The sequence below is a fragment of the Penicillium macrosclerotiorum genome (assembly GCF_028827735.1).
Source record: "Penicillium macrosclerotiorum strain IBT 26536 chromosome Unknown utg000002l_segment0_segment0, whole genome shotgun sequence".
Lineage (NCBI taxonomy): Eukaryota > Fungi > Ascomycota > Eurotiomycetes > Eurotiales > Aspergillaceae > Penicillium > Penicillium macrosclerotiorum.
The window spans coordinates 3,373,574-3,400,805 of NW_026643082.1; the positions used below are offsets into that span (position 1 = coordinate 3,373,574).

The 27,232-nt window shown below is 50.2% G+C and overlaps 10 protein-coding genes across 10 annotated transcripts; 6 read left to right on the forward strand and 4 right to left on the reverse strand.

Annotated features, from left to right (window-relative positions):
* Window positions 1-1,047: 1,047 nt before the first annotated feature.
* On the forward strand, window positions 1,048-1,467 carry N7462_002362 (oxidoreductase; the record flags this gene model as incomplete). The annotated part of the gene is made up of 1 exon (XM_057074088.1): window positions 1,048-1,467. The coding sequence occupies one exon, from the start codon at window positions 1,048-1,050 to the stop codon at window positions 1,465-1,467; it is 420 nt and encodes a 139-aa protein (XP_056937729.1).
* Window positions 1,468-2,054: 587 nt separating this feature from the next.
* N7462_002363 (putative gamma-cysteine synthetase regulatory subunit) lies at window positions 2,055-2,984 on the forward strand (the record flags this gene model as incomplete). The annotated part of the gene is made up of 1 exon (XM_057074089.1): window positions 2,055-2,984. The coding sequence occupies one exon, from the start codon at window positions 2,055-2,057 to the stop codon at window positions 2,982-2,984; it is 930 nt and encodes a 309-aa protein (XP_056937730.1).
* A 214-nt stretch (window positions 2,985-3,198) lies between these two features.
* On the reverse strand, window positions 3,199-4,020 carry bud32 (serine/threonine protein kinase BUD32; the record flags this gene model as incomplete). Its single annotated transcript, XM_057074090.1, has 1 exon — window positions 3,199-4,020. One exon carries the CDS (start codon window positions 4,018-4,020, stop codon window positions 3,199-3,201), a length of 822 nt encoding a protein of 273 aa, XP_056937731.1.
* Window positions 4,021-5,849: 1,829 nt separating this feature from the next.
* On the reverse strand, window positions 5,850-6,098 carry N7462_002365 (uncharacterized protein; the record flags this gene model as incomplete). Its single annotated transcript, XM_057074091.1, has 1 exon — window positions 5,850-6,098. The coding sequence occupies one exon, from the start codon at window positions 6,096-6,098 to the stop codon at window positions 5,850-5,852; it is 249 nt and encodes an 82-aa protein (XP_056937732.1).
* A 445-nt stretch (window positions 6,099-6,543) lies between these two features.
* Window positions 6,544-8,047, forward strand: N7462_002366 (uncharacterized protein; the record flags this gene model as incomplete). The annotated part of the gene is made up of 3 exons (XM_057074092.1): window positions 6,544-7,311; window positions 7,375-7,605; window positions 7,694-8,047. 3 exons carry the CDS (start codon window positions 6,544-6,546, stop codon window positions 8,045-8,047), a joined length of 1,353 nt encoding a protein of 450 aa, XP_056937733.1.
* Window positions 8,048-8,968: 921 nt separating this feature from the next.
* On the forward strand, window positions 8,969-10,069 carry N7462_002367 (phosphoglycerate mutase family protein; the record flags this gene model as incomplete). The annotated part of the gene is made up of 4 exons (XM_057074093.1): window positions 8,969-9,058; window positions 9,133-9,345; window positions 9,399-9,641; window positions 9,737-10,069. 4 exons carry the CDS (start codon window positions 8,969-8,971, stop codon window positions 10,067-10,069), a joined length of 879 nt encoding a protein of 292 aa, XP_056937734.1.
* Window positions 10,070-10,354: 285 nt separating this feature from the next.
* Window positions 10,355-11,491, reverse strand: N7462_002368 (mitochondrial 54S ribosomal protein uL22m; the record flags this gene model as incomplete). The annotated part of the gene is made up of 2 exons (XM_057074094.1): window positions 10,355-11,340; window positions 11,407-11,491. The coding sequence occupies 2 exons, from the start codon at window positions 11,489-11,491 to the stop codon at window positions 10,355-10,357; spliced, it is 1,071 nt and encodes a 356-aa protein (XP_056937735.1).
* Window positions 11,492-12,353: 862 nt separating this feature from the next.
* N7462_002369 (U6 snRNP complex subunit PRP24) lies at window positions 12,354-16,379 on the forward strand (the record flags this gene model as incomplete). Its single annotated transcript, XM_057074095.1, has 4 exons — window positions 12,354-14,918; window positions 14,975-15,202; window positions 15,260-15,616; window positions 15,672-16,379. The coding sequence occupies 4 exons, from the start codon at window positions 12,354-12,356 to the stop codon at window positions 16,377-16,379; spliced, it is 3,858 nt and encodes a 1,285-aa protein (XP_056937736.1).
* Window positions 16,380-18,513: 2,134 nt separating this feature from the next.
* N7462_002370 (uncharacterized protein) lies at window positions 18,514-19,473 on the forward strand (the record flags this gene model as incomplete). The annotated part of the gene is made up of 4 exons (XM_057074096.1): window positions 18,514-18,613; window positions 18,725-18,786; window positions 18,845-19,186; window positions 19,282-19,473. The coding sequence occupies 4 exons, from the start codon at window positions 18,514-18,516 to the stop codon at window positions 19,471-19,473; spliced, it is 696 nt and encodes a 231-aa protein (XP_056937737.1).
* Window positions 19,474-21,583: 2,110 nt separating this feature from the next.
* On the reverse strand, window positions 21,584-26,415 carry N7462_002371 (CAZyme family GH55; the record flags this gene model as incomplete). Its single annotated transcript, XM_057074097.1, has 11 exons — window positions 21,584-22,494; window positions 22,563-23,150; window positions 23,218-23,709; window positions 23,758-24,529; window positions 24,587-24,734; window positions 24,791-24,858; window positions 24,911-25,079; window positions 25,173-25,264; window positions 25,332-25,483; window positions 25,541-25,598; window positions 25,657-26,415. 11 exons carry the CDS (start codon window positions 26,413-26,415, stop codon window positions 21,584-21,586), a joined length of 4,209 nt encoding a protein of 1,402 aa, XP_056937738.1.
* Between the last annotated feature and the right edge of the window lie 817 nt (window positions 26,416-27,232).

Sequence of the window (27,232 nt, forward strand, 5' to 3'; positions counted from 1 at the left end):
TATTTTAGATATGTTATTTGATTTTCCATTTTTTTGTTCTAGAACTAAGAGTGTTACCAAACCCATTCATGAAATCATCGCTCACTCATGAGAAAAACTGGCATTACTCCGGCGGAGGATGCGAATATTAGTGCCAATCAGCTACTAGAGGAGTATCTTCGCTTGATCTCCATTCTCTCGCGTACAAACTCGCCAGATAATCACTCTATTCCACAATTACTTATTTGTTTTCACCTACCAAGAATCATTCAGTCCAAGAGGAACGATCTGTGTAAACATGGATCACCGCTAGGATGCTTTTGCAGAGAACCCCCACACCCCACGACCCCACTTGATATCATCGCTTTCAAGGCCCATTCGCCACCCACCTCGTCTCTTGATATCTCCTTTGCTCTACACAAACACCTAAGACTGAGGAGCCGTACCGCCAGCACCATTTAAACAATATGGCAGCTAAGCAGACTCTCCAATCCAAATACAAGTTGCTTTCGGGCCATGAAATACCCATTCTAGGCTATGGGGTGAGTACTTCGGAGCTCGGTGACTTTGACGACCGATTGACAAAGCACATTTTCAAATGGCGATGTGGTGTTTGAAAGAGAAATGAAGATAAAGACTAATATTCACTGAAACAATAATACTGACTCATCCCACCAGGTATACATGATGTACGCATCGCGCAATCGATCCGCTTCTCGAGAGATCTACTGACAGCCGCAGCCCGCCATCCACGACCGAGAAGGTCACGGTAGAGGCTCTCAAAGTGGGGTTTCGCCATGTACGTGCAGAATTCCGATCATATTTAAAGAATTTCATCCGGTCTCACGTTCCTATGACCTAGGTCGACTCAGCGATCATGTATCGAAACGAGAAGGGTTGCGGCCGGGCAATCCAGGCCTCTGGTCTCGATCGATCGGAGATCTTTCTAACGACCAAGATTCCTCCCGAGTCTATGGGCTACCAGCGGACTAAGCGTGCCGTGGAGACGAGCCTCGGTGAGGCTAGCCAGGAGTACTTTGATCTGTAAGCCCAGTTTACGAAGGCTCCATGTTTCGACGACTCGAGACCCTGATTTATCTATCTAGCATTCTCATCCACGCACCCTATGGGGGCAAGGAAGCTCGGCTCGGCTCCTGGCGCGCCCTAGTTGAGGCGCAAAAGGCAGGGAAGACTCGCTCGATTGGGGTTTCGAACTACGGCATCCACCACCTCGAGGAGCTGGAGGAATATATCCAGACTGGCGGCGGCGGCGAGATCTCCGTGGGCCAGTACGAACTCCACCCATGGCTGGATCACTCGGACATCGCGGAGTGGCTGCAAAGCCGAGGTATTGTCGTAGAGGCGTACTCGCCCCTGGCGCATGGAACTCGATTCCGTGAGCCTGTGTTGAAAAGGATCGGCGAGAAACATAACAAGTCGCCGGCGCAGGTGCTGATCCGGTGGAGTTTGCAGATGGTGGGTTGTTGATCGAGCGCATTGCCGTAGGGGTCAAAGGCTAACTATAACTAGGGATTTGTGCCACTGCCCAAGTCTGTGACGCCACATCGCATTCAGGAGAATGTCGAGGTGTTTGACTTCGAATTGTCGGAGGAGGACATGAAGTTGCTGGACACGGGGGAGTATAGTCCCACGGATTGGGATCCCACGGTAGATGAGGATTAACGAGCAGGGGAGTAGATTATAGGAACATCACAATGGACATGATTATAGTATGTGTGTCTAGAATCTAGAATGCAATGAATTCGTCCCATCAGAATCTGTCAGGCCCGCGTTTGCAGAGCAGAGGAGAGTCGAAGCCCGTGGAGCCGTGGATTTGTCAGGGACTCTCGGAGGGGCGGCCGAACCATCGCGGGGTTTGCGGCCCTCGTCTTCGAAATATTCACTTCTCCGTCCCAACCGGATCAGCCCAGGAATTTCGGATCGGGACTCGGTTTCTCGTCTTGAACCAGATCTTCCGATCGCCGCCACCATGAAGTTGATACTTTCTACCTCGTAAGTCGCCCAGGCGCAACCCCCGCTCGACAGAACCGCGCTCACGCACGACTAGAAATATTATGACAGGCGGCCGATCCGTGATCCGGCAGCCTCTCACACAAAAATCGAACGTCGAGTTGATCAACTCCCTCCGGTCCAACTTCCTTGCATCGCAGCAGATTGACTCTGCTGCAGCCTCGCATACGAACGGAACAAACGGCGACACGAACGGTTCACGCTCGGAACAAGCCTACCGCTCATGGACGAACGAACACGACGGGGCACTCTATATCCCCGCCATAGACTTCGCCCAGCCTGGTCTGGCTGAAGAGCGCGATCAATACGATATCACGGTGAAACTATTCTATCTACCGGGGATCCCAGCGTCCCGGCGTTGCGCGCACACTAGCGAGGCGATTGATTTGGTATTGAAGGAATTACATGTAAAGTCTATCGATTTGCTGATTGTGTCGTTTCCGGGGATTCTGTTCGATGCCGAAGATGACAGCGACGACGAGGGTTCGGAGACGAGCAGCAACGAGCCGGACGACTTCGACAGCATGGTGCAGACCTGGCAGGTGCTCGAATCTTTACACGAGCAGGGCATGATCGCCCAGCTGGGTGTCGCCGAATTCGGCAGCGAGCGGCTGGCGCGCTTCCTGCCCTACACTAAGATCAAGCCCTCCGTCGATCAGATCAACCTCAAGGACTGCTGTGTCGTGCCCAAGTCCCTGATTCTCTATGCCAAGCAGGAGAAGATCCAGCTCCTTACCCATAACGACTGCAACGATATCCTCCCATGTGGCACGACAAGAGAGCTGCTCGGGCCCATGGAAAAGGGCGCAGGAATCCTGGCATCGGCGCCGGAGGCCGACGATGGTATCCAGGGTGATGTCGAGCCCCAGTGGGTCGTGAAGTACACGGCAGTTGTCAAAGATCGCGGAGTGGTTGAGAACAAGGGATACTTCGCTCTAGCAGATGTCGGCACATGCGTCAAATGCCGGTCGTGAAATGCGCGCCGGGGATAGAGAGAGAGAGAGATATCGATTAAAGTGTGTGTGTGTGTGTGGTCGTTAAACAGTTCTTTTCTTTTCATGATTCAGCGAGGGCGTTATTTTTGAGGATCCAATGAGATCAAATCTATCCATGCCGAGATATTTTGCATCCGCAAGGCCGGGACAATGGGGACGAAGGACGGCAGGCCGTGAAAAGACAGTCTTTCTTCTATCCAATCATACTCCGCTTGCGGCCTCTCAGTCGAACCTCCTCGAGTTTCTTCAGCGTAGACGCAGCACCCTTGTAGCCGTCCCGATAGCCCTGTAGGAGCTCCTCGAAGAAGGGCTCCGAGCGCGGATGCGTGCTGCCCATCGCCCGCTCCAGCACGTATAGGTCGACCGCGCGGTCCTCATCCTGCGCGCTCTGTGACGCCAGCCCGAAATCAATGATGACCACCTCGCCCGCCATTGACACGCCCGTCGCGCTCTCGGTCGTGCTGTCCTCCGGCGTGCGGAGCATCAGATTGCTGGTGGTCAAGTCTCCATGAACCACGCCGGCCTTGTGCAGGCCCGCCAGGGTCCCGCCGATGCGTCGCAGCAGGCCCCGCACCAAGTCTCCCTCCGCCTGCAGCTGCGTCTGATCCAGAGACAAGGCGTGTTTCTTCATCCAGGCTTCCCATTTCTCAAGCACGACTCGCACAACCGGGCCCTCGACCCATTCCATCATCAGCCATGCCCCTCCCCACCCGCTCTCCGCGCCGCCCTGGCCTTCCCAGTCCAGTGCCAGCACGGCGGGAACGCTGACGCCCTCGCGGACTAGTTTCACCATACATCGTGCTTCCTGAATGATCCGCTGGCGAGTGAGGCGGCGGTCAAGAATAGGGTGTCGGTACGGTTTGGAGGGGCGGACTTTGAGGGCTGCTGGGATGGAGGGGTCGAGAGAGGTCGTTTTGTAGAGGTGGGCCTCGGCGCCTTGGACGAGAAGCGTGGGGGGTGGGCAGGTGTTGGTGAAGGGAGAGGGGAGAGCCGGAGGTTTGTATTCGTCGGCCATTATGGAGGATCAGGCGAATTGGATCCAGTAATGGATGTAGGAGCGTGTTGTGGTTGGGGAAAGCTGGTGGTGCTTTGGAGGTGAAAAAGTTCCCGGTGGTGGGGCTCTCGGCCCGACTGGAGGGACGCGGTCTACGGGGTAGTGTCGTAGTGTAGTTCTAAGTTGTATATGTAGTCTTCCTACAGTCGCAGTGGATGTTCTTCAGAATTTGAGCAATCAATGGGCTTTGGAGCATGCTAGTGATGGTGGAACTTACGTTGTTTGGTATGTCTTAGATCTATCGGTCCGGATATTTATGGACATCTTGCTCATAACTATATCAATTTAGTGACAAACCCTAGCAGTCTAAGGCCTACGTGTTACTTCTTTTCATACAGCACACCACCTAGATCTGGCTGCTCAGCAAGGTAAAAGGGAGAGGTCAATGGACATTGAGTATTACTTTCCAAAATTCTCAGACATAGCGAAAGAATAGTGAATGCATATCAAACTGAAAGGCAGTCTCGTCGAGAGCTACCTGCAACACTCTTCTATTTGGTCGTCTCCGTGATATCTCCGATGGCAACAGCGTCAGTCTTGACGTGATTGTAGTATCTTTCCTTATCAGCCGAAATCTGAGTATGGAGGTAGCTCTGGCTTGGGGAATACTGCGTGGCACACATTTTCAAGCACGAGGCATGGGTTCTTGTCTGGAATATATAAAACAAGAGAAAAGGGACCAATGATTGCAGGGGCTACCTGAGCGGCATGTATTTCCCTCCAATTCTCCTAATAGAATACGATGCCTAATTCAATTCATCATCAGGCCTTACAAGAGCTGCCTGACTTCAGCTTTGTGCAACTAAGCAGGAGCTAGTCAATCCCCCCAATCGCAATCGATGTAAAATAGATATTATCAAATCAAGGGATTTTCACCCCCACAAGGGTTAAGAGGGGGTCCGAGACAAACTCCTGGAGAATCTCCTCCTCGCGACCGAGAGCGTGTGGGTGCTCTTCGGAGTGGTCAACTATATCTCTAGCTCGTGGGAACTACTCACCCCGGGCCGATCCTTGATGACGCTGACTCACCAGTGAGATCTGAGCTGATAGTTCATCAGGCTGGGCATTCAAATTGATTCGGCAGACTAGTAAAATAAGCTCTTCTGCTGACGAGCCCAGTGAGTGGCTTGCAAGACAAGAAAGCAAAAGTGAAGAGAAGAAAGAGTGCCTTGCCAGCAGGCAGCACTCAGATGAGGCTGAGCTTGGGAGGATCTTCGCCGTAGTTCGCTGCAAGATCCCTGCAATGAGGTCATGAACTCCGAAACAAAAAGGACGCCTGTTGGCCTGGGTTGTGGTTCATGCTTGCTATCAGAGACATCCTCATGGCTGTGGTTATAGTGTCTACCTGGTCGAGTGGCTTTTATTTCCGAGTGATTTGACGAGGGCCCTACAATGTCCCATGGTTTAGATGATAGATGGAGTCATATCTGGGGGGTCATTGATGGGTTGACACTTAATTAAAATTCTTCTCTTGCTACTGGACTTGGAAGTTAATTTATGGAGATGATGCTTATAGGAAGGCAGATTCAAGGGGAAAAGACAACCATCAAGCAGCCAAAAAAAAAATAAGAATTTAAATAAAAGCAAAAATAAAAACCAAATACAAATCCAAAAACCCCCAAAGTACATAATGGGACGCAAAAAGTAGGATCGCAAGAAACGCAGTCAGCGGAGTCTGGCTTCGCCACGGTGCCGCGGCCTGCGGGAGGGGCCATTGTGGGTGCTGGTTGGCCGTGCGTACGAGGGTATGAGTCAACGGGAGCGGGGCCCATGCGACCTTCCAAGGGGAGTCAGCGCGGCCGCCCGCCCAGCACGCTGCTTAAGGGAGAACAGCCGCCCTCCAAGCCCTGCTGGCCCGGCAGGCCCAGCCCAGCCCGGCAGCCAATCGCAACGCTGCCAGTCGCCGGCGCAGCACCGTCGGGGTCCCAAAGCGGCTTAGCAGAAGTCGGGGACTCCAAATGGGAATCGCGCTTGGATCCGCTTTTACAGTAGTCTTGGACGCGGTTTCTAGCAGTTGACTGCGAGCGACATTGTGACATAGTGAGCATTCACAGGAGGTTAAGCAGTGCTCGACAGCAGTACCATCCACGTCCTCGGACCCGCTATACATACGGGCTCCTGTCCCTCTGCCTCACGTCTCAGGTTCTCTTTTCTTTTCTCCCCTCGGAGCCCTCATTTCCCCCACTTCCAGCTTTGCTACTATCACGGGATTCTACGGCCTCGTGCCTGAAGTCAAATCCTTCTCCTTCCCTCTCCTCCTTCACTGAGATTGGTCTTTCTTCTCTTTGTTCGATCAATCTCAATCTTAATCTCTCCCTCTCTCCCCCTATTTTGCAGATACCCTGGATGTGAGACCCGGATACCTCGTCCCTCTCATACTCTGCATTGGATATCTTCCTCCCATTCCGCCATCCCGCCATCCCGCCATCTCACTATTCACCCTCCACTATCAATATTCTTGGAATCCCAGCAAGATTGGTAACAATGGCGTCCGTTTCCGATCAATTCTTCCACCTCGATGGCTCCAGTCAACAGCCCGAAGAGTGGCTGGACTTCGACCAATTCTTGGACCTGCCCGCAGCCTATGGCGATGAATATTCCGCCTCGGCCTCCGCCACTTCGGTCTCCCCGGACATGGCTCTTCCGTACGAGGCTGAGATGCTCGCCACAGACCTGCCGGACCTGATGCAGCCCGCTTTCTCGGACCTAGTCAACTTCGACCTCCCGTCTGAGGGCTTTTACGTCGACCAGTCCCCCGCCATGGGCATGATCCCCGATCACACCCCGGCCATGGAGCACGCCATGTTCACCGGTTATTACCACCAATATGACCCCTCATTCGACTTTCGACAGATGGTTGAGGCGCAGGCCGCCGCAGACCCGCGTGTTGCGTCCATCAAGGAGAAGCGCCGAGAAGCCGCCATTGCGCTACACCTGCAACGATTATGTGATGCCACAGCCCTCGACCTTGACATGTCCTCCGACTCCAACACCAGCTTCTCCTCTCCAGCCTGGTCAGAGTACATCCGCGAAAGCTCGTCCCCTCAATCCGCCAGTGCGAGCCCGCAGACCCCATCGGCTCCACCTCCGGCATCCGGCAACGCAGGGTTGGAGCTGGTGCTCGACCTGAATATGAATGCCACCACCAACCTACCCAAGAAGCAGAAACCTCGTTCTCAGGCACAGAAGGAGAACTACATCAAGGCCCGAAAGTATGGCGCGTGCGAGAAGCACAAGAAGCAGCACAAACGCGTAAGTCAAACCCAGCAAGGTGACCCGTCATTCTCTTGAGCCAGGCGCTAACATTTCCACCAGTGCAACTGTCTCGAGAAGGCTGCAGCGGCCCGTCTAGGCGTCAATGATGTTTCACTGAACGCCGCGTTCCAAGAACGATCGCAACGATCATCCCACTCCACGCCAGTTCTGCCCGATCTACGCACCTTTGGCATCCCAGGCCACGAAAGGTCGTCTGTTTCACCAACCCTATTCCCATCAGTCAAGGTGATCAAGAAACTCACAAACCACTCTCCGGGTCACGACTCCTCTGTCAGCCCCTCTGTGGTTCAGCCACACGACAGCGCTACGGCCAGAAACCGTAGCCGCAGCAGCGTAAACAGCAACTGCAGTGTCTTAGAACGCGATCCACAGCACAAGGTTTGTGCTGTACAACCCCGCAATCACCAGTCAAGGCATCGGCCCCAAGCGCAAGCTCGGTCTACCACCGCCCTCGTCCAGTTTCGACTTCCCCTTCGGCAGTCAATACGGATTACAAGGCAGATGGCCAATCCAACACGTGCTGGCGCTTTATGGGCTTCTCTCCGACAGTTACTTCTTTCTCCAGCGAGGAGAAGAAGAAGGATGTCAACACGAAACCCGCCGTACAAACAACAACAGCTCCGGTGAGGGGTTTCAGCTTGAGCAGCAAGCGCTCCACAGCGATAGACGGAGCTGTCCGTCTACAAGACACAACTTCCTTCGCGCCAAATGAAACCAGAAGACAGCCCTTGGCGATTTTGTCGCCTCAATCTCAAATTCAATCTCCTGGGAGATCTCGAATTCAAACGAATGCGTTTGACCCAAGTCGGAGCACTACCCGGATTCCAGACAGAATCCAGACGCCACTGGCCATCTCTTCGATGTCCCAGCCTTCATTCACTGCACCAGATTCGACGAATTCCTTCATTGGGTATCCCGCTGATAGGATTGTTCGCTCGGTTGCTCAACAAGTTGGCGACGTATGGGCGAGGGTGGCCTCGCTCACTGCTGGTATCAGGCCAGCAACGGTCGTCCGTTCTGGTCTTGAGCAGTCAATAGGCAAATGTCTGTCCTGGGCAGGACGGCAACTCATGTCTGCACGTGGCGGGCTCGGCTTATCGAAAGTGCGACCCGCATGGTTTGCATCTTCGACCTTGCCTTAATAGGCGTGGAATTTTTCCCCGACAAGGAAAGAGACCCTCTATGGTGTTCATTTTTCTTGCTTTGCGGTTTATCCGTTAGCGTGTCAAATTCAGCGACAAGACCCTGAATTGGAGTTCAATTGGTGTGGATGATACAACAACTTCTCGAATAGAGACATTGGCTTTAGAGCTCTTCTGGTCCATATAAATATGCGAGAGATTCGCGTATAGCATATATAAATTACGAGAAAAGTTATCATGATTTTAACAATTTGCTTCTATTCTAGAAAAAGTCAGCTTATCAAATCTTGGCACAATACATAGCGCTCTGAGGGTGTCTATAGTGGGTTTTCCCCCTGTTTTTGGCTGTGAACGTGCTTTTCCATCGCCGATGCGGCTCCACTGCCCCACTACGCACGAGGGTCGAAGCTAGACAAACCTATCGGTCTTCGTGGCTGTCCTTACATAAAGCCCTTTTCCCTTGAATTACAACATCAAGGTCTAGCATAACCATGGTAGAGAAGAAATCTTTCAGTTTCAGCACAGTGACAGGCTACTTTCTCCAAGATGACCCAGCTACCGACCCGGATACCTTCGACTATGTAAGCCCCCCCAACCAGATTCGCAGGAACCACACCCGCCAAAACATAAGATAAACAACTCATCTCGCAACCAGGCAGCCGTGAATTTCGGTCTCATCTCCAGGGCATATGATTCCACTCCCGAAGATCACCAAAATGATACCCAGTGGCAACGATTCGCTCAGCATATTCAATCCCTGAACTCCACGGCGGGACCGCAGACGCGGTATAAAGTCCTCTTTCTCGGACGGCACGGCGAAGGCGTGCACAATGTGGCCGAGCGTCGCTATGGCACCAAGGCGTGGGATGTATGTGAGGCCGCTTGTGCGTCAAAGAGTGTGGCTCACTAAAAGAGTTCTAGGAGTACTGGTCCCTCCTTGATGGCGACGAATACGGCACATGGGTCGATGCACACCTCACGGAGCTGGGCATCGCTCAGGCCCAGACTGCCCATGAGGCGTGGGCACAGCAGATAGAAAACGATATCCCGGCACCGGAGTCCTACTATGTGAGCCCGTTGCATCGGTGCTGCCAGACAGCGCAGGTAACGTTTGAGGGCTTGGCAATGCCGCGAACTACTCCCTTCCAGCCGCTGGTCAAGGAGGTCAGTATTGCCTCCTCCTGTCGTGTTTCTGCTTTCGGAAACCTCCATTGGGGTTGAATTCTATGAGAGATTGTGTACTAAGCCGTACCAAACAGCTTCTCCGAGAAACCATGGGCGAGCACACCTGTGACCGCCGGTCTGCCCGGTCTGCTATCACGACCGAGTTTCCACAGTTCCGGTTTGAACCTGGGTTTGCCGAGGAGGATGAGTTGTGGGACCCGAAGATCCGCGAGTCGAATGAGCATCGTGATGCGCGGCTGCGGGAGCTGCTTGGTGATATCTTTGTTAATGATGAGAATGTCTTTCTGTCCTTGACCGCGCACTCTGGCGCTATCACAAGTATCTTACAGGTAACTGGCCACCGGGAATTTCGATTGGAGACTGGGGCTGTCATTCCGGTGATAGTGAAAGCGGACGGGCGGATGTGATGTTGAGAGGCGTCATAATTATATTGTGGATACATAGGGTCTGCTTTAAGAGAACTGAGAGTCTCGGGTTGAGATTCGTATTGAATTCTTGTATATTGTACAAGGGCGACTTGCCCAACTTTCTCGACTTCAGAATGCAACTTTCTTGACACACGGTCCAGGCAATGGCAACAAGGGAAAATGAAACAAAAGAGACCGCTATATCTACCAAAGACAGTGCGGAGAATCCGGGTGTAAAATCGTACAACGCAACGCCAAAAAGAGGAACCCCCCTTTTTCGAACAATCACCAACTGTAGTATTGGTTCTGAGCAATAACCTTGCGGTCTGGGAGCTGGGTCCAAAGCTGAGCCTTGCGTTTCCGCAGCTCCTTCGCCTCCCGATCCTCCCACTCCCGAATCCGGGTCTTCTCTTCCTTCAGCAAGACGGTCAGACCAGTCGCTGGGGGCCGCAGTCGGTTGATCTGGCCACGAGCGCGGTGGTCCATGCCGAAGCCGTACGGACCACGGTTAACCCATGCCTGTTGGATATAAATCGCAGTCGGATCGGCGATCTTCTTGCGCTCACCTGACTTCAAGGTGACAGTAATTGGCTTGGGGCTTTCGCCGTTGGGGTCCGGCAGGCCCATGCCGGCACGGACCATGGCGACGTTCTTTGCGTGCTCCAGGTGTCCCAGGATATCCTGTGCGGCCTTCTTCTTGCTGAAGCGCATCTGTAGGATGGCCTCGTCGATATTCTTGCCCGCGATCTGCCGGGCGAGCGGACCCAGCTTCTTCACAGATGTCTTGAACCAGTGTGACTTGGAGAGCGATTCACGTTCTGTGCGCTTGATCTGGACTTCCTTCGGAATGCGGCCGCGTTTTCGGATCTCGCGGATCACCATCTTCTTTTCCCACCGTATCTGGGCCCGCGGGTTGGGGTTCAGCGCCATTTGCAGGTTGTCCCGTTCCCGTTCCTCTAGCAATACGGAGGTCGGTTCTTGATCTTGCTCGTCTTGTATCTGTTTCTTCTGCTTGCTGGGTTTGGGGCCGGACGGGGTGGCCACGTCGTCGGCGAAGATAGAGCTGGCACCGAGGCCACCTTCCTGGGGCTTGGGAGCGGAAGGTGTGCGCGTCACCTTGGGTTTAGAGCTACCAAGGACCCAATCCTTCATAGAGGACAAAATTCCAGAGCTCTGTTTCTGGTTGGCACCGTCATTGTCGTTTGGGGCACGGCAGATGGCGCTCGAGGTCAATGTTCTTCGGGGGATGCAGGAAACACGAGTCCGGGCCGCTAATGGGAGTCAGCAAAATCATGCACGGGTGAAAATAAGCTGAAGAGAAAGGAATTGGCACTGACCAGTCCGAACCAACTGCCCATAAGGAGTGACAGCGCCCATTGTGGCCATGGCAGAGGTGGTTGTTGATCTATTACCCTCGGGCATGTAGCGGGATTGGAAAAAAGGTCAAACTTCCGCTGCGCAACTGGCTCATCCGGACTGCCGTAGCTGCCTCAGGCTACCGGCGAACTAAACCATGCAGTCGCGACGTGATCGATCAGAAGGAAACACACTCGCGGCGCCAGAGGAGGCCGTAGCTCAAGCCAGGAACCTGTAGAATCACCGAACTCGTAGGGAAGACCCCTCTGGAAATGCATAGTCTGCCATTCTCGAGTCTTCACATTCTCCCTCACCTCTCTCACCGTCATCTCCACAGTGAAGATCCACTAGCCCTCACTTCCCTCTTCCAAGACCTTCACTGCTCTCCTTCTCTTTTATCCACATCAGCATATTTCCCTTTTTCCATCCTTCCCTCCTTATACCTTCCCAGGCTACCTGCCTGTGGTTTCTCCTCCTTCTCCATCCTCCGGCCGTGTTTCTCGTTCGTCTCGAGCTCTAACTTCTCCTCCAACCGGTCGACCGACCACACCCTGGCGCCTTCTCCCGCTCCTTCGATACGTTACTTCTCGCCGTACCTCAGTCTCCCTTCATCAGTCGCAGTGCATATCGCCGTGAAACAGCCAGAAATCTTTTGCGCGATCGCTATCGCGCCGATAAAAAAGCACTTTTCGCGACCCTGGAATTCGACACCGCGTTACGGGATTTGAACTGGACTTAAAGCGGCGTTCAACGACTGCGGGAATGGACCTGTTAAGGGATCTCGTGGCTCTCGTTTGATCTGGATCTCTGCTTCCCCTAGCACTATCCGTAACCTCTGGTCTTTGACAAGATTTCTGAGAGCTTGATCGCTCCGCCCTTCCTTGACCATCTGGAGCGTGTCGCAGACTTTTCCCACGAACCTACCAAGATGGACATCAACTCCTTGCTTTCCCCGGACTCAAATCCGCAATCTGGAAACTCGACGCCCGTGCCTGGTCCTACGTCGAACAACGCACCGACCACAGCTGCAGGCCCATCCCCCCACAAAACAGTTCAACGGACGCGTACGGGTCGCAAAGGGAAGACATCCTCGCCTCTAGCCCAGCAAGTCTACACTACCACCGGACACCCCGAGTCTTCTCAAACAGTAACGGCACCACTCGCTGGTCCTAATGAGAGCGCTGGCGGAAACGGATCGTCCCCCAACATCGAACGGCCTCCATCGAGACAACCCTCGACACCGGGAATGGATACATTGGCAGACCTGGCTGCGATGCAGCACCACCAACCACAGCGCCCAGGTGCGCCCAGTATGTTACGGAACACCAAGACATACGAAAGTCAACTATCTCCGTCTACCATTCATCCTCATGTGAATCCAATCAATCATAACACCCCGACCCCCCGCACCTCATTTGATCTTGCAATGTCAGAGGGCCCTCGGGAAAGTGCACAGCGGAACTATGTGCAGACATCGCTGGATCCAGATGCGCAACGACAAGCGACCGAGCTGTTCAACAAGATCCAAGAAAATCCACACACCTATGACGCGCACGTCCAATTCATCGGGTTACTACACGCGGGATTCGTAAATCATGTCTATCCTCCCAATAACCCAGACATCCACGGTGATCCCCGCCGTTACGATCTCCTTAAGGATTTGAGGACGGCGCGAGAGGAGATGGACAAACTTTTCGCAATGGGAGAAGACCTCTGGGCAGAGTGGATTCAGGATGAAAGTATGCTTGCTCACTCAGTCAATGAGCGCATTGCTGTGATGGAGCTATGCCAGCGCTCGGTTGAGGAGGAGTTTGGCTGTACCAAGCTCTGGCACATTTATGGCGAGTGGGTGTTGTACTTATACAATGCGGCCGCTGGTGAGCATGGGGCCGGTCAGTGGACCGAGGAAGATCGAATGATTGGCCGCGAGGTCTTTAACTGGCAATCGGTCCTAGATGTATGGCAGCGAGCTGCTGAAGCGACGCGGTGGAGGATCAATAACAGCCACCTCGTCTGGGATCGATTGCTGGATCTCTTCACCCAGGATCTTACCCGTTCTCCATCCCAGGAGAAGATTACGAAGCTTCGCAGCTTTTATGAAATTCGGTTGCAAACCCCACACGCTACATGGGACAAAACCTTTCAAAACTTCTCTGGGTTCATTTCTACATACTTTGAGTCCACTTACGAGGAGATCATGTCCGAGACGGTTGCTAGGTCGTCCGAATCGAAGAACTTCTATGGTGCGCGCGAAGAGTTTGAGCTTCGGCTGCAAAAGGCGGAGGATTCTGGTGACAAGACCCTTGAGTGGACAGTGTATACTGAATACATTGAGTGGGAAATGCATCGCAGTCGTCGCCGAAGGGAATTTCACTTTGAACTAGCCAACGCTATCTATCAGCGTGCCGTTCTGCGCTTCCCGACCGATGTTTCTCTGTGGGAAGACTATGTAATGTTCCTCATCGGCGAGTCTATGCATGGTCATGCATCTACCACAACTATTGCCACTCTTGACCGTGGGACCCGCCACTGTCCCTGGTCTGGCAACCTTTGGTCGCAGTACCTCCTGAGCTCTGAGCGAGAGGGCCAGTCGTTCTCTACTATTTCCAACATTAAACACAAGGCCACTAGCACGGGCCTTCTCGATGCTGGTGGGATGGAAGAAGTTCTGAAAGTTCATACCACTTGGTGTAGTTATCTGCGCCGTCGCGCCTTTTTGTCAGATTCCACCGATGAAGATTTGGATGTGGCAGAAGTTGGCATTCGCTCTGCCATCGAGAGTGTTCAAGAGCTGGGAGAGAAGAAGTATGGGAGATCTTACCAAGGAGATCCCCTCTTCCGGCTGGAGCGCATTTATATTCGATACCTCAGCGAAAGTGGAAGCTGGGACAGTGCTCGAGAGACTTTCAAGGGCCTTGTCCCTCGCCGTGGAAACAGTTACGAGTTCTGGCTTACTTATTATAGCTGGGAGTTGATTTCTTGGAGCAAGTTTGTCCAAGGCGAGGCGACTGTAGATGCCGCGAGACGGACTCCCAACCCTAGCTACGCTACTGCAGTTCTCAAGCAGGCCATCAAGCGAACCGACCTCGACTGGCCAGAAAAGATTGTCCAGACCTATATTGCACACTGCGAGGATTATGAAGATTCAGATGAGCTTCAGCTTGCTGTGATCGAGACCCGCAAGGCTATGAGGACCGTCAATGCCAAAAGAGAAAAAGAAGCCCGCGATGCAGCGGCCGTCCAGCAGCAACAACAGCAGCAGCAGTGGGAAGCAGCAGCTGAAGCATCGTCTACTTCGGAAAAGCGAAAGCGTGAGGATGAGAAGGATGCAAATGGTGAGCCTACTAGTAAAAAGGCTCGTGCCGACGAAGTGGCGGCCCCAGTCACGACCGAACCCGAAGCTCCTCGCCGCGATCGTGAGCATGCCACTGTACTCGCCAAAAACCTGCCCCGCGATACCACCGAGCACCAGGTTCGGCAATTCTTCCGCCATGTGAGTTTTTTTTTGTTGTCTTTAATATTATGCATTTGGCTGACGGCATGGATTAGGCTGGTACAATCAACGGCGTCAAGATGCTGCCTGACTCTGATAAGGACACTTTGGTTGCAGTTCTGGAATTCGAAACCAAAGAAGAGGCCCTGGCCGCCATGACTCGCGATCAAAAACTTCTCAACATGAACACTATTGACGTGACAATCGAGAGCGAGACGACTTTGTGGGTGACAAATTTCCCACCCACTGCGGATGAAGGTTATATCCGCGATCTCTTCAGCCAGGTATGTCGTTCCTTTGATCTTGTTCTACCTCGAGACAGTTTGCTCACTAAAATTCAGTACGGCGACGTCCTTGAAGTTCGCTTCCCCTCACTCAAGTATCAAACCAGCCGACGGTTCTGTTACGTGCAATTTGCGACGCCAAGTGCAGCGCGCCAGGCCACAGCATTGGATGGCACCGAGAACGAGAAAGGTCACAGGCTGGTGGTGAAAATATCCGACCCGTCACAGAAGAAAAATCGAACTGGAGCCTTCCAAGAAGGGCGTGAGATCTTTTGTAAAAATTTGGACTGGAAGATGAAGGAGGTTGACATCCGGGCGGTGTTCTCAAAATTTGGCACCATCGAGAAAATGCATATTCCCACAAACACTGACGGTGCCCATCGTGGGTTCTTTTTTGTGACGTTCTCGAGCAAGGTAAGAAAATCCCTCCATCTGATTGAAGGCTATCCATTCTCACAATATTATCTAGGACGAAGCAGAGGCGGCTCTCGCGATGAACAATGAAACATTGGGATCTCGCCAATTGACTGTAAGCCTGAGCGGAAACACTGGTGCCAAGCGGATCGCTAGTACCATCATCTCGCGCGTTGCTTCATCGGCTTCACCGCCAGCCGAAGTAAACGGTGATGGGTTGGATGTGGTGGAAACGACTGGCGAGCGGTCAAACCGCACCCTGGCCTTAATGAACGTGCCCGACACCGTTAATGATGCTCGGATCCGTGCCTTGGCGGAGCCATTTGGGACTCTGGTCAAGATCATTCTGCGACCTGACCATCAGGGTGCCATTGTAGAATATGCCGACGTGCATGATGCCGGCAAGGCATCCTTGGCCCTGGAGGGCAAAGAGATTGCCCCCGGCCGCCCACTCCACATTGGCAGTGTAGAAGAGCTGAAGAAGATGCATGCTGAGATGAAGACCGATCGGGTCACGTCTATCAAGCCGGAAAAACCGAAAAGCACGCTTCAGCCCACTGGGCCGATCAAGCGTCCACAACAGCCCAGCGCTCGGGGCCGGCGAGGTGGACTTGGTATGAAACGAGCCCCTACCACTACTACGACTTCTGCAGCGGCCAATTCAGGTTCGGATCAAATGGACACCACCGTCGACGGCAGTGGCCCCTCCAAGAAGAGCAATGATGATTTCCGTGCGATGCTACAGCAAAAGCCTACGGAATAAGATGCAAATGGCTATGTATGGGCTATGGCAAGTGCAATGACGGTATCCGGCGCAAATATTTTACACCTTTTTCTCCATCTCTTTCGACACCCCCTTCTTCCACCTTTCCTTCCCTCTTCCACACCTCTCTCGACCCTTTCCGACAAACCTGTTGAGAGTCCTTCCCATTCCAGGCGGGTTGGCTTCTCATTTTCTCATATAAATTTTGTGCCATGACTTCCTTTTTGCTGTTCCTTTGCTAGTCCTCATGTTTTGCTGGGTATGCACGCCCTGCTTGTATATTACGTCTACGTACTGGACTTCCTTTCACGATTCTTGGCTTTCTTTTCCAGATTAGTGCTTACCCTCTCGCCGATTTTACTTGCTGGGTAGATCTGAACAGGGCCTCTGGCTCAGTGATTGGATCAGTGAGTCCTGATCATGCTTAGCGAGCTTGCGTAGTAATTGTTCGCAAACATTCAGAAATGATTATATTCTTTTGGAGCCCTAACCTGGGTTCCTGCCACTTTGAATAAGCGGTTATTTTATACCCATATATACGATTTCATTCTAGAATGTTGACGAAGATTTTTTCCTTTTTGTGAATGAGTTCATACGTGATCGATGGATAGTATTCCCGCCACTTCAAGCAGGAATCGTAAGCTGCGCCATATTTTGATTCTGGGGGCTGCTTCGCAAAAGTGAAACAAGTTTGGACGTCTGGCTAGTAGTCATGAATGGCACTCTCACTTTGAATGGACATAGAGATCCTAAACAATCTCCAGTGTCGAGCAAGCTGTTGGGTGTGTTACCCAGTATTCGAATTGGTGTTTCCAAACGCGGTTTTCAGCGCCAAATGATCTGTATACAAGATCACTGGGTGCTCAACTCCTTGAACTAACCATCGACATTCTCCCAAGCACTTAAGGACTGCCAGTGCTTCTTTCTCTGTAGTGTGATAGCGCGTCTCCGGATCCGAAAGAGCGTAGGACATATACTTGACCGTTTGCTCCTTTTGTGTCTCCCGCGATGCTCGAGTTCCGACAGGGACGTCTGCAATCTGAAACAAGACGCCACCTAAGCCTTGTCCTGATGCATCTGTAGCCAGGTAATATTAGATCTTTAGATCTCCTCCCGTGAGCTTCGCACGAGCAATATAATATTTAATACGCTGAAATGCTCGCTCTTGATCTCTGCCCTATTGGAAGTCAACTACTTTCCAGTTCTAGCCTTTTCCGACAGATATAACTGCATTCTTGGGAACTCGGACTAGGTCCGTACAGCCGGAGATATAGGTGCAGAGAAACAGGTGCATATAAATAAACCGCATAAGCTCAGGCTCGTTTGCGGACCGAGTCCAATTTGCAATTGCTGCAATTTTGTCTGCAGATGATCGGATTCCGGTAATCGAACACTCATGACCGAGAATCTTAGTTCCTATGACATAATCAGGCGGCGATGGTAACAGCGCCTTTCTGGTTGCCATGGTATATGTGTTTACATCCGATGGAGGATGAGAGGGAATTGAGGTGCTGGAGATTGAGAAGTGTGTGAGAGAGAGGGGCGCAAGATGAGGGCAAGGTGAGGAGTGTATGAGAGATGTAAGAGGGCAGACGACTGTCCAAAGGGAGGACGTGACCACCCGCAGTACATCCGTGAACCTAGGCTACTAAATGTAGAACACTGTTTACAATGCCTGCCTAGGGCAGGATCGGATTATAGTCACGACGAGCATGCGAGCATCTGATCACGTGTCGCATCCGACCTGGGGAAGATCGCCCGAGTTGCAGGTGCTTGGACGTTGTCTGCCTTGTTTTGATAAGATGCCGAGTGGGACAGTGGGTCGCCCCCGTTCTGCCCGTTGCATCAGCCGACTTCGATCCTGGTGCCATCACCTCCATTCACACCGATTGACCCTCCTTATCTCGGTTCCTTCCTCTCCTACTACTCCTCATCTTCCTCCTCCTCCTCTTCCTTTCCTATCTTATCATCAAACTCTCGCGCTGTTCGCCTCTTATTGCTGCCTGGGCGTCTCCCGCATTCTTCCCCACCTCTCCAGCCTCATCCGATGTACCGCCCGCCCTGTCGCACGGGCCAGATGTCCTGAACACCGACGCAATCGGCCCTATCTTTCTACCTCCTACCTCTGCCCGTCATGGATTTCCACCTGGTGCCCCGGGGTACTGATCGGAATTATACTGGCTTTCTCACCAAGACGATTGTCTATTCCGGCACCTTGGTGTTGTTCCTGGCTTGTAAGTTGAGCAAAACGCTCCCCACAGGTTCCACCCCGTGACAGGAAGGCTTGGTCCTGGGAACCAGGTCCGATGGAGCACGTATTAACGAGTCGATCGAATGGTAAACAGCTTTTGCCTTGACACTATGCTCGATCATTATCCCTAAATGGGTCAGCTACCACAGCGAAAAGGTAGGTCGCCCCCGGGCCTTGAGAACAAGCCGATTGTGGCAGTTCTCTAACTTGCGAGAATGCGAGACCTGATTCGCCTGAATTTTTTTTCGTTCTTTCTTCTGAGCAGCCCGCCCATCACTACTCGTACGGCCTCCATCGACGCTGTTCATCCCTCTCCGATACCTGTGAGAGCTTCCCGCAACGTGAAGACTGCCATGGAGACGATCGGTACTTCTGCTCCATGTGGCGTTCTGTTGGGTTCTTGATGTCGTTCGCTGTCGTCCTGATGGGCATTAGCGTGGTGGCCTATCTCATTATCCTGTCTGGCGGAAAGCGACTCCGCGAAAACGGTTGGAGAATCCTCAGCCTGCTCATCATCTTGTCGGCCGTGGTGCAAGCTGCGGCCATGTCGGTGGTGGTAAGTTCTCAGTTCTCGCGAGCCACGGAGGTCACGATCGAAGCATGATGCTTGGATGTTCACTGACGATTTGGGTGCCTGTGTGCCTATTGCAGGCGTATCTTTTCGACAACGAGGATCGGTTCTTCGTTGGATGGAGGCTGGATCAGTCCTGGATCTTCTGTACCATCAGCTGGTGCTTCAGTCTTGTCTGCGCAGGCGCAGTCATTGTGGCTGCTTATGCCCTACCTTCAGAAGGGGGCTATGAATTGATCCCAGATCACGACACTCTGAGGGTTACGTCTTGATTTTGATCTTCTGTGATCATGGTGGAGAGAGGTTGTCTCATATGAATTTTGCGCATTCGAAATACATGGCACACGATCTCATGGGTTCGCCAACGATATTAATACCCGATTTCCTCTTGTCTCTGTCACACACACAGATTTGTTTTTTTTACTAATCTTTCTCATAACATGTTGGATTGGCGGGATTCCTTTTGCTTGACTTTCTCGTTTGTCCTTCCCATTCTGCGATATGTTATATCTTTCGGCGTTGGGGCTGTACATGACAGTGCAAGGACTTTTCGGTCCATTTGATTCGACCAACCCTGTTACCAGAAAGAAGAATTTGTTCGGGATTCAATAATGATAGGCTAATACAACCTGGGACATCTCAAGTAATTTGAGTCACATATTTGACATCGAATGGGCTATATGGAGCATAAGGTTTCTAACGTAATTCACTGGTGAGTGCGCACTCAACTGAAAACTCGTCTCCTATCTTCTACCTACTACCTTCCACCACACACTATGCCACCAAAACGTTCCGAAAAGCGCTCAAAATCGCTAAATAGGGAGAGTAGGATACTCGCTATCAAAGCTATTCAAAATGATACTACCCTATCTATATGCAAAGCAGCAGCGGCTTATAATATGCTAGAGAGCACGCTTCGAAGGCGTATAAAGGGTGTTCTACTAGGATACACGATCACTATGTCTTAAACTTACACAAGAAGAAGAAGATTCGCTTTGCTAGTAAATACTATCGCTAGATAAGTGTAGTGCGTCCCCTAGGCCTATAGAAATTGCTGGTATAGCGAATCTTCTACTAGTAATACGCCGTAATACTATACCTTCTACTATAGGTGTTAATTAGATAACATGCTATATTAAACGACGATCTAAGCTTCGTAGACGATTCTCTAAGCGCTACGACTATTAAAGTATATAAAACGAAGATCCTACTAGCCTACGTAAGTAGTTTAGGCTAGTAGAGTGTACCTTTAATAAAAACGGGATCTAATCAAACGATATCTATAATTTTGATAAAACTAGGCTTTGCAATAGGCCTAATATCTACTACTAGAATCGTTACACGAAAAGATTTCTATAGTCGGAAACCTCTATTACAACTAGGGAATCGGGAGTAGGTAATAGCTATTAAATCTACTTTAGCAACCGGCTTCTCGCTTCCGCTGTATATAATATTTAAAGCGAAGGTTTATATAACTAGCTAGTTCAATAATCTTCCCAGCAATTAGCGATTTAAAATCTCACTAAACAGTTAGACTAGCGATATTATAGGCCTACAATAGCCAGAAAAGCTCTTTATTCTGGCCACTACTCCGCATACGTAAGGCAAATATCGGCCATTAATATTAGACAGTTATAGTAGTTATTTAATGCTATAATTTAATTAAATCTACTAGTAAATTAATATTATACTAATCTATATACTACCGTATTCGTTATATCTTCTACAGCTTCTCGATATTGGATATTTTGCTATATTAAAGCGTTTATACAGTCTCTCAATCGAGGCGCAAGCCCTACAGAGAGAGCGCTAGATCAATTAATCAAAGGTGCTAAACCAGCGTTTTATAACACTCCTTTACAAGCAGAAGAGATTCGGCAACTACATGAATTCAACGAGAAGAAACGTCAGAAAGCGTACACGTTTAAATCGCTAGGTATCTAATTAGTACTGTTTTACGCTCAGCGAATCTATATCTCTAGATTCAACAGGAGGAGACTAGTAGTAGTCAGCAGCCTACTATAGGCGATGAGTCTACTACTTAGCGTGTGTTTCGGTGTTCTGGATGTGCTTATATAGGGCATACGATTAGCCGGTGCCCTACTAAATAGTTGAATTAAATATCTAGTTTTATAGTGGAAAAACAGTGGATTCAAAATGTAGTAGGTGGTAGGGTGTTTTGTTCCGCTCGCTAGTGAATTACGTTACCGGACTATCGATCACATTACAATTACAAGCCCTGGAGTACTTTGGTGGTCGCTGGCGATAATCACTACCTAGCATTTAGGTAGTACAATTGTAATAACACCCAGTGTAGTTGCATAATTTGTATATCAGCATCTTTCAATGAATCTATCAAGTCTAAATTTCAAACTATTCCCCTTATAATTCATCGTCCGCACCATCAAATTCAAAATCCCATCCATAGGTTGGTCCTACACAATATGCGGTCCCAACGACCAATTTAGAGGTACAGCTATCCGCACTCAAAGATGGATTTACGTCCAGGAACAGACTCCAAGGTATCGATTCCTGAACGCAAATCGTTGTGCAAGTCTCTTCAAGCTGCTCGTTGCTAACAACGTGCCACTTACCACACCGCAGAGTTGTTCCATCGGCAACGGGTACATTGTCGGGAGGAGGAATTTCTGGAATGGCGTAGCCATCGCTGTAGTCCGGCGTGGTGGTGTCTGTATCTGGAGCGTCCCCCGTTGAATTTCCTGCCTGCGGACCAAGACAAATGACATGCCCATAAGCCACGTTGCTGTTCATGTGCAGATTTGTACACTCGTTGTCCAGCCACGGATTATAATTCTTCAGAGTAAGACCATCCTGGTACCCGATATTCTGGGCCTTTTCGATGGAACTGCAGGTGTCGTTTGCTTGAAGAGTATAGATATTGGCACACTCGAATGGGATGCAAAGTTTCGTTCCCACAGGAATATTGTCGCAGAATTTCAGGTTGACGTTGCCCATGAAAAGAGCAGCAGACGCGACTTTGTGAGCCTGGGAAATTGAGTCACAGGTGTCTCCTTTCACAGACGTATAAGTCACATCAGAGGCACAGAAATCCGTTGTAGGCTCATAGGGATCAAGGGTTGGAGTCAGCGGATCGGGGATATCCGTAGGTATATCGAGTCCACACTTGGAGTTGATTTCTTCCAATTTCGATTTCCAAATTTCACTGTAGTAAGAGTATGGACTAGATTGCATCTTTTTGTAACGATCCACTCTACAGAACGAGCAAAGCTCATCAGTAGATTCGTCCCAGGAAGTTTGTTTGTTCAAGACATCTGTTTGTCCGAGTAATTGAAGTTAGCAGCTTTTCGGAAAAAAAATGGACAGAAGTCTTCTAACTTACCGCCGCAATATTCCCCTGTATCGGGGTCTTGAACACAGGTTTGATTCCATGATGCCCAGAGCCTGCCTCCCCTGGCATTAAGGACGATATTGGTCTGATTTACGTCTGCGCAGTTTTCGGTGACATGGCTAAACCACGACTTTATGGAAACCTCGCATTCAGCAGAACACACCTGCTTGCTGAGTGTATCATTCTCAAATCCGCCTTGCCAATTAGCAGCTTGGAATCCTTGGATCTTATCAGGACAGTCAATCACCTGCGTTAGTGCAGATTGACAAGCTGACGGGAGCGTGTTCAGCAAATTCTCATCGTACTGATCTTCAAATAGATAAAATCCGGTGAAGTTGCGCTTGCCAATGACATCTTCCTCCGCACGGAACCAGCCAAGCAATGACGAGGTATATCCGTTTCGAGAATCTCTGGACCAAATAGCTGTTTCATCAAGAGGGCTGATAGATTGAACAATTGCCTTTGTCACAAGATTGACCAGCCAGACTCCACTGCTTTGCTCAACATAGAAGGCCTTGTCTTGGCAGTTGTTTGTTTGTAGGCAGTCCTGGGAGTAAGACCTGAACCAACTATACATTCCTAGAAAGAGAGGGTTAAGGTGTCAGTCCCGGATTTCAAACCTATTGGCAAATAGATCAAAACATACCTGCCCCGAGAATAGAGATAGATTCTGAGTCCACGATTCTCATTGCCCAGGAGCTTGTGCAAGTTTCGCAATCAACATCCACGGGGTCATTTGGGAATCTTCCAAGAGTAAAAGGCTCTGGCATTGGAGGACTAGGCTGGAAATAAGGAGATTCTGTCTGAATCATCCCCACAACCAAGTCCTTGGCTTCAGATAGTTGATACTGGTATAGTACACTGTGCTCGGACGCTGTACCATACATCCACGTTGGTCCTTGGCTCTCCACAAGAATACCTCGTGCCACGTAGATGTCGACTTGATCCTGTGACTCTATGTCCATATCGTGATCTGCGACCCACGCCCAAATATTCTCCATATAGGCCGAAGCCCGTTTAGTAATGCGAAGCATGAGTGACCCAGCAACACAGTCTTCGTTTAATGACGAAGCTTTCTTGGGGCATTTGTCTGCTTGGAGTTGAGATCCAATAGCGCCACCCACCCGGAAGTGAGAATCTTTCTGATGTTAGCAAAAGGTTTGCGAATATATGAGAAATAACGTACCCCAAAGTCCGGCGGACCCTTGACTAGATTCATGGACATTCCATTCCATGAGAACAGCCCCAGCTGTAGGCCCAGATGAAGTGAACATCATATTCTGAATCTCAATAACTCCAACATCTCCCTCATTTCCAACCTGAACAGCCACATGGGGGCTCTCCATATCCTCAAACTTGGTACCCTTTGCCATGATTTGCGGCCAAGCCTGACCAATGATTCGGGATCCGAGTGGTATATGAACAGTATCCTTGATCACATAAACTCCATACGGGATATGAACAATTGCGGAAATATTCGCCGCAAAGGCCAGAACACTGTTCAAAGCTGCTGTGTCATCTGTGACACCATCGCCCTTTGCACCGTAGGCCTTCACATCCAACACTTCCCCACCACCAAGATCGTGATACTGAGGACGGCGCCTAGTGAAGAAGTTGAAGGTCCCATCCACATAGGACTTGCTGCCAGTTAAAGAACTCTTGCGATTGAGAGATGGTAGTTGAACCTGTTGAGCAAAATGCATGCCACTTTCGTCGGCGTAGAGGCCAAAGCCCCAAGTGTCAAGCATGACTTCATCTCCGCCTGCTAGGAGAGGCTCTGAGCGGGTGTCTGAGACAATTGCCTTCTGGACATTGAAAAAACCCACATTCTGTAGAAGAACTGCGGTAGAGTTGTCTTCGTATGAGGATGTGAGGATTCCCGTCGGTGTGTTGGCTATGATAGCATCAACTAGGATATAAGCCCCGACAGATTGGCCATCACTCATTGGGCCACCAGCCTAGTCAGTTAGAAAAATGATGCAAGCTTATGGAACAAGAGAGATTAGTTTACTCACTCCTCCAACAATAACAACTCCAGTTTCGCATGACTCTATGACAACATCTTGCATCGTCCATGCCCAATCCCAGTGGACTTGAACAGCAGTTTTGCAATTCACAAACACCAACTCGCTTGTAGTGAATTGCTGGTTTCCAAGGTAAGCACTAAGATCTTTTGTCAGATTAAAGCTTATCTAAGTGGTATTGAATCGAATTCAGACCCGAAATTTCCACCCACAAAGGTGAGGTTGCCCATGAATCCTCCGCTTCCATTCTCCATATAAATACCCTTCCTGGTGTCAGCCTGCATATACAAAAATAAAGGGACAAGGCAAAGGTACCTGCTGTGTATTTCCAGCTGCTTGAGACATATAGAAGTCAATGTTCTCGAGTGTGGTTCCTTGAGCGACTTGCCAATGGATGGCACAAACATAGGCACCAGGATCAGTGCGAGTAATATCCATCTTGAAGTTACGAACGCTGCGCAGGAAGTTGTTCGTGTTCAGGTACCTAAATCCAGTATAAAGCGTTTAAGTCAGTACTAGTATTAGAAGTAGGTAGGAAGATATCGTCTTCTTCAAGAGGGGCATAGGCTGGTCTTACCATTCCTCCGAGTCTCCAACATAGACATCAGAGGTGATCACTCCGAGGCCAACGAAACTTGCAGCAGCAAGAATAGTTGGATAGTCCGTAGGCTTTGAAAAGCATGCATTAGAGAAGGTTTGATCAATGAATACCGAGGTAGAACAGAGTAGATCTTACATCGCCGAGGAATTGAGTGTTGTAATACTGGATGAGAGGACTGCTGACAAGATAGTTTCCGGGAGGAAAGAAGACAACTGCGGGAAAGATCGTACTAGAGCCACAATTCGCTCCACATCGACCACCATCTGAGATTGCCTTGTTGATTGCAGCTTTGAAATTGATCAGAGAATACATTTCTTCTATCGGAAGGCAGAAAGTCAACTTACCAGTGTCATCAGTCACACCGTCTCCCTTTGCGCCGTAATCCTTCACATTTCTCCAGACCTATAAACAAACCATGATGTTAAGCAAGCCCTAAAGTTGATGTATTAGGCTTTATTACCTTGTAATCGTCTGAAGCGTACGGGCTAGTTCCTCTCTGTTCAAGATTTGCCAGCCAGTAGCTAGATCCGGAGGTAGCACGTTTGTTCAATTTAGCCTGATTGGTCTCATCTGCAGCCAGATACTTCACGCCGTCATCTTCATTATACTCGAACAATCCATTCGAACTTTGGAGACGCTGTGGAGGCCTATTGGTATCGTTGGACTTTGATCCATACTTCGCTCTGACTTTTGCGGCCAACTTTGTCTCCTCTCCCCTACTAGGGGATGGAGGTGATGACTCCGCTAGCTCACGAGCAGCTTCTGCAAGGTCCTTTGGAATTGTGTAGGCAAAGCTTTTCTTGGATGCGGTGTCACGCTTCTTCTTTAGGGATCCAGAGGGGGAAGCATTTGCAAGAGAAGCAGAAAGCTTGGCCACAGTATTCTTCGAATAATCCAGGGGAGGAGCAGAATCTCTTTTTTCGGAGCTCTTGATTTTATCATCCAGAGTGTAGTTGTTGAAATTGATATTTTCAATGCGTAGCTTATTGATGACCGATAGCGCTTTCAAAGCCTCGGAGACTTTCTGGGCAGCCTCTGTATGTCCGAAGTGGTTCTCATGGGAGACAGATGTAGACTTTGGTGCAGCAACCTCAACTGAAGTAACTTTATCCCGGCCAAAGTGTCGATGTAAATGATCATGTTTATGATGTCCGGCCCATACAGCAGTGGCTTGACATATGAGCAGGAAGCAGCACACAGCTGATATCATGCCCTGCATGTTGACTGCAGTAGGTCAAATGTTGTATACCACCAATCCCAAAAAAATTCTTCACATCTACGAATGCAAAGGGTGGAGACCCGTAGAAGATAAAGAGCCAAAGTTTTTCAGGGATGCAAAGTGACCACTCTGCTCTTCCGCAGATACTGTGATAATACCAGCCTAATTCCTACACGCATTGGAAGGTTACATCGCTTGAACTACTAGTGAGATGAGTGGAAATGAGATGTCTTTGATTTTATGTCGGTGGAATGAATTATTTGGACTCTTTGGATCGTGCATATAGCTTTGTGTGGTATTTTAATGCACAAAGGCTAGCATACGAGCTGGATGGGAATCACACCTTTCCATTTATGGGCTACACTAGGCAAAATATTAACACATAAACGACGAACAACATCCGATTCTGAAATTATTAGTAAATCTAGTAGGTGATGTGGGGGATAGAAATCAGTTCCGGTGATCGTCTATTTTTGGTGGCGGCTCTGCTAACAAAATGGCTCGGTTGAAAAAAAGGGTCCAGCTTCGCCAAGAGCGGAATTTATCGTTGCGCTTGATCAAATCGGACACTAACTCTTAACTAGGTCGGCATTTAGTCTAATGCCAAGGGATTTTGGAAGAAGAGGCCAAGGCCCTACTCAAGCAGGCGCAGTATCCACTCAGGGATACTGCTTTTCTGATTGGATATGGCAAGGATTCGATTAAAAATCACTCCACGGAGCTATAAAAATGAACACTACCCTGCTAGTTTAGTGGGAAAATTAATACCGAGCAAGCGATGTACTTGGCTTCTATGGTCACTTAGCACGGAAGTCTC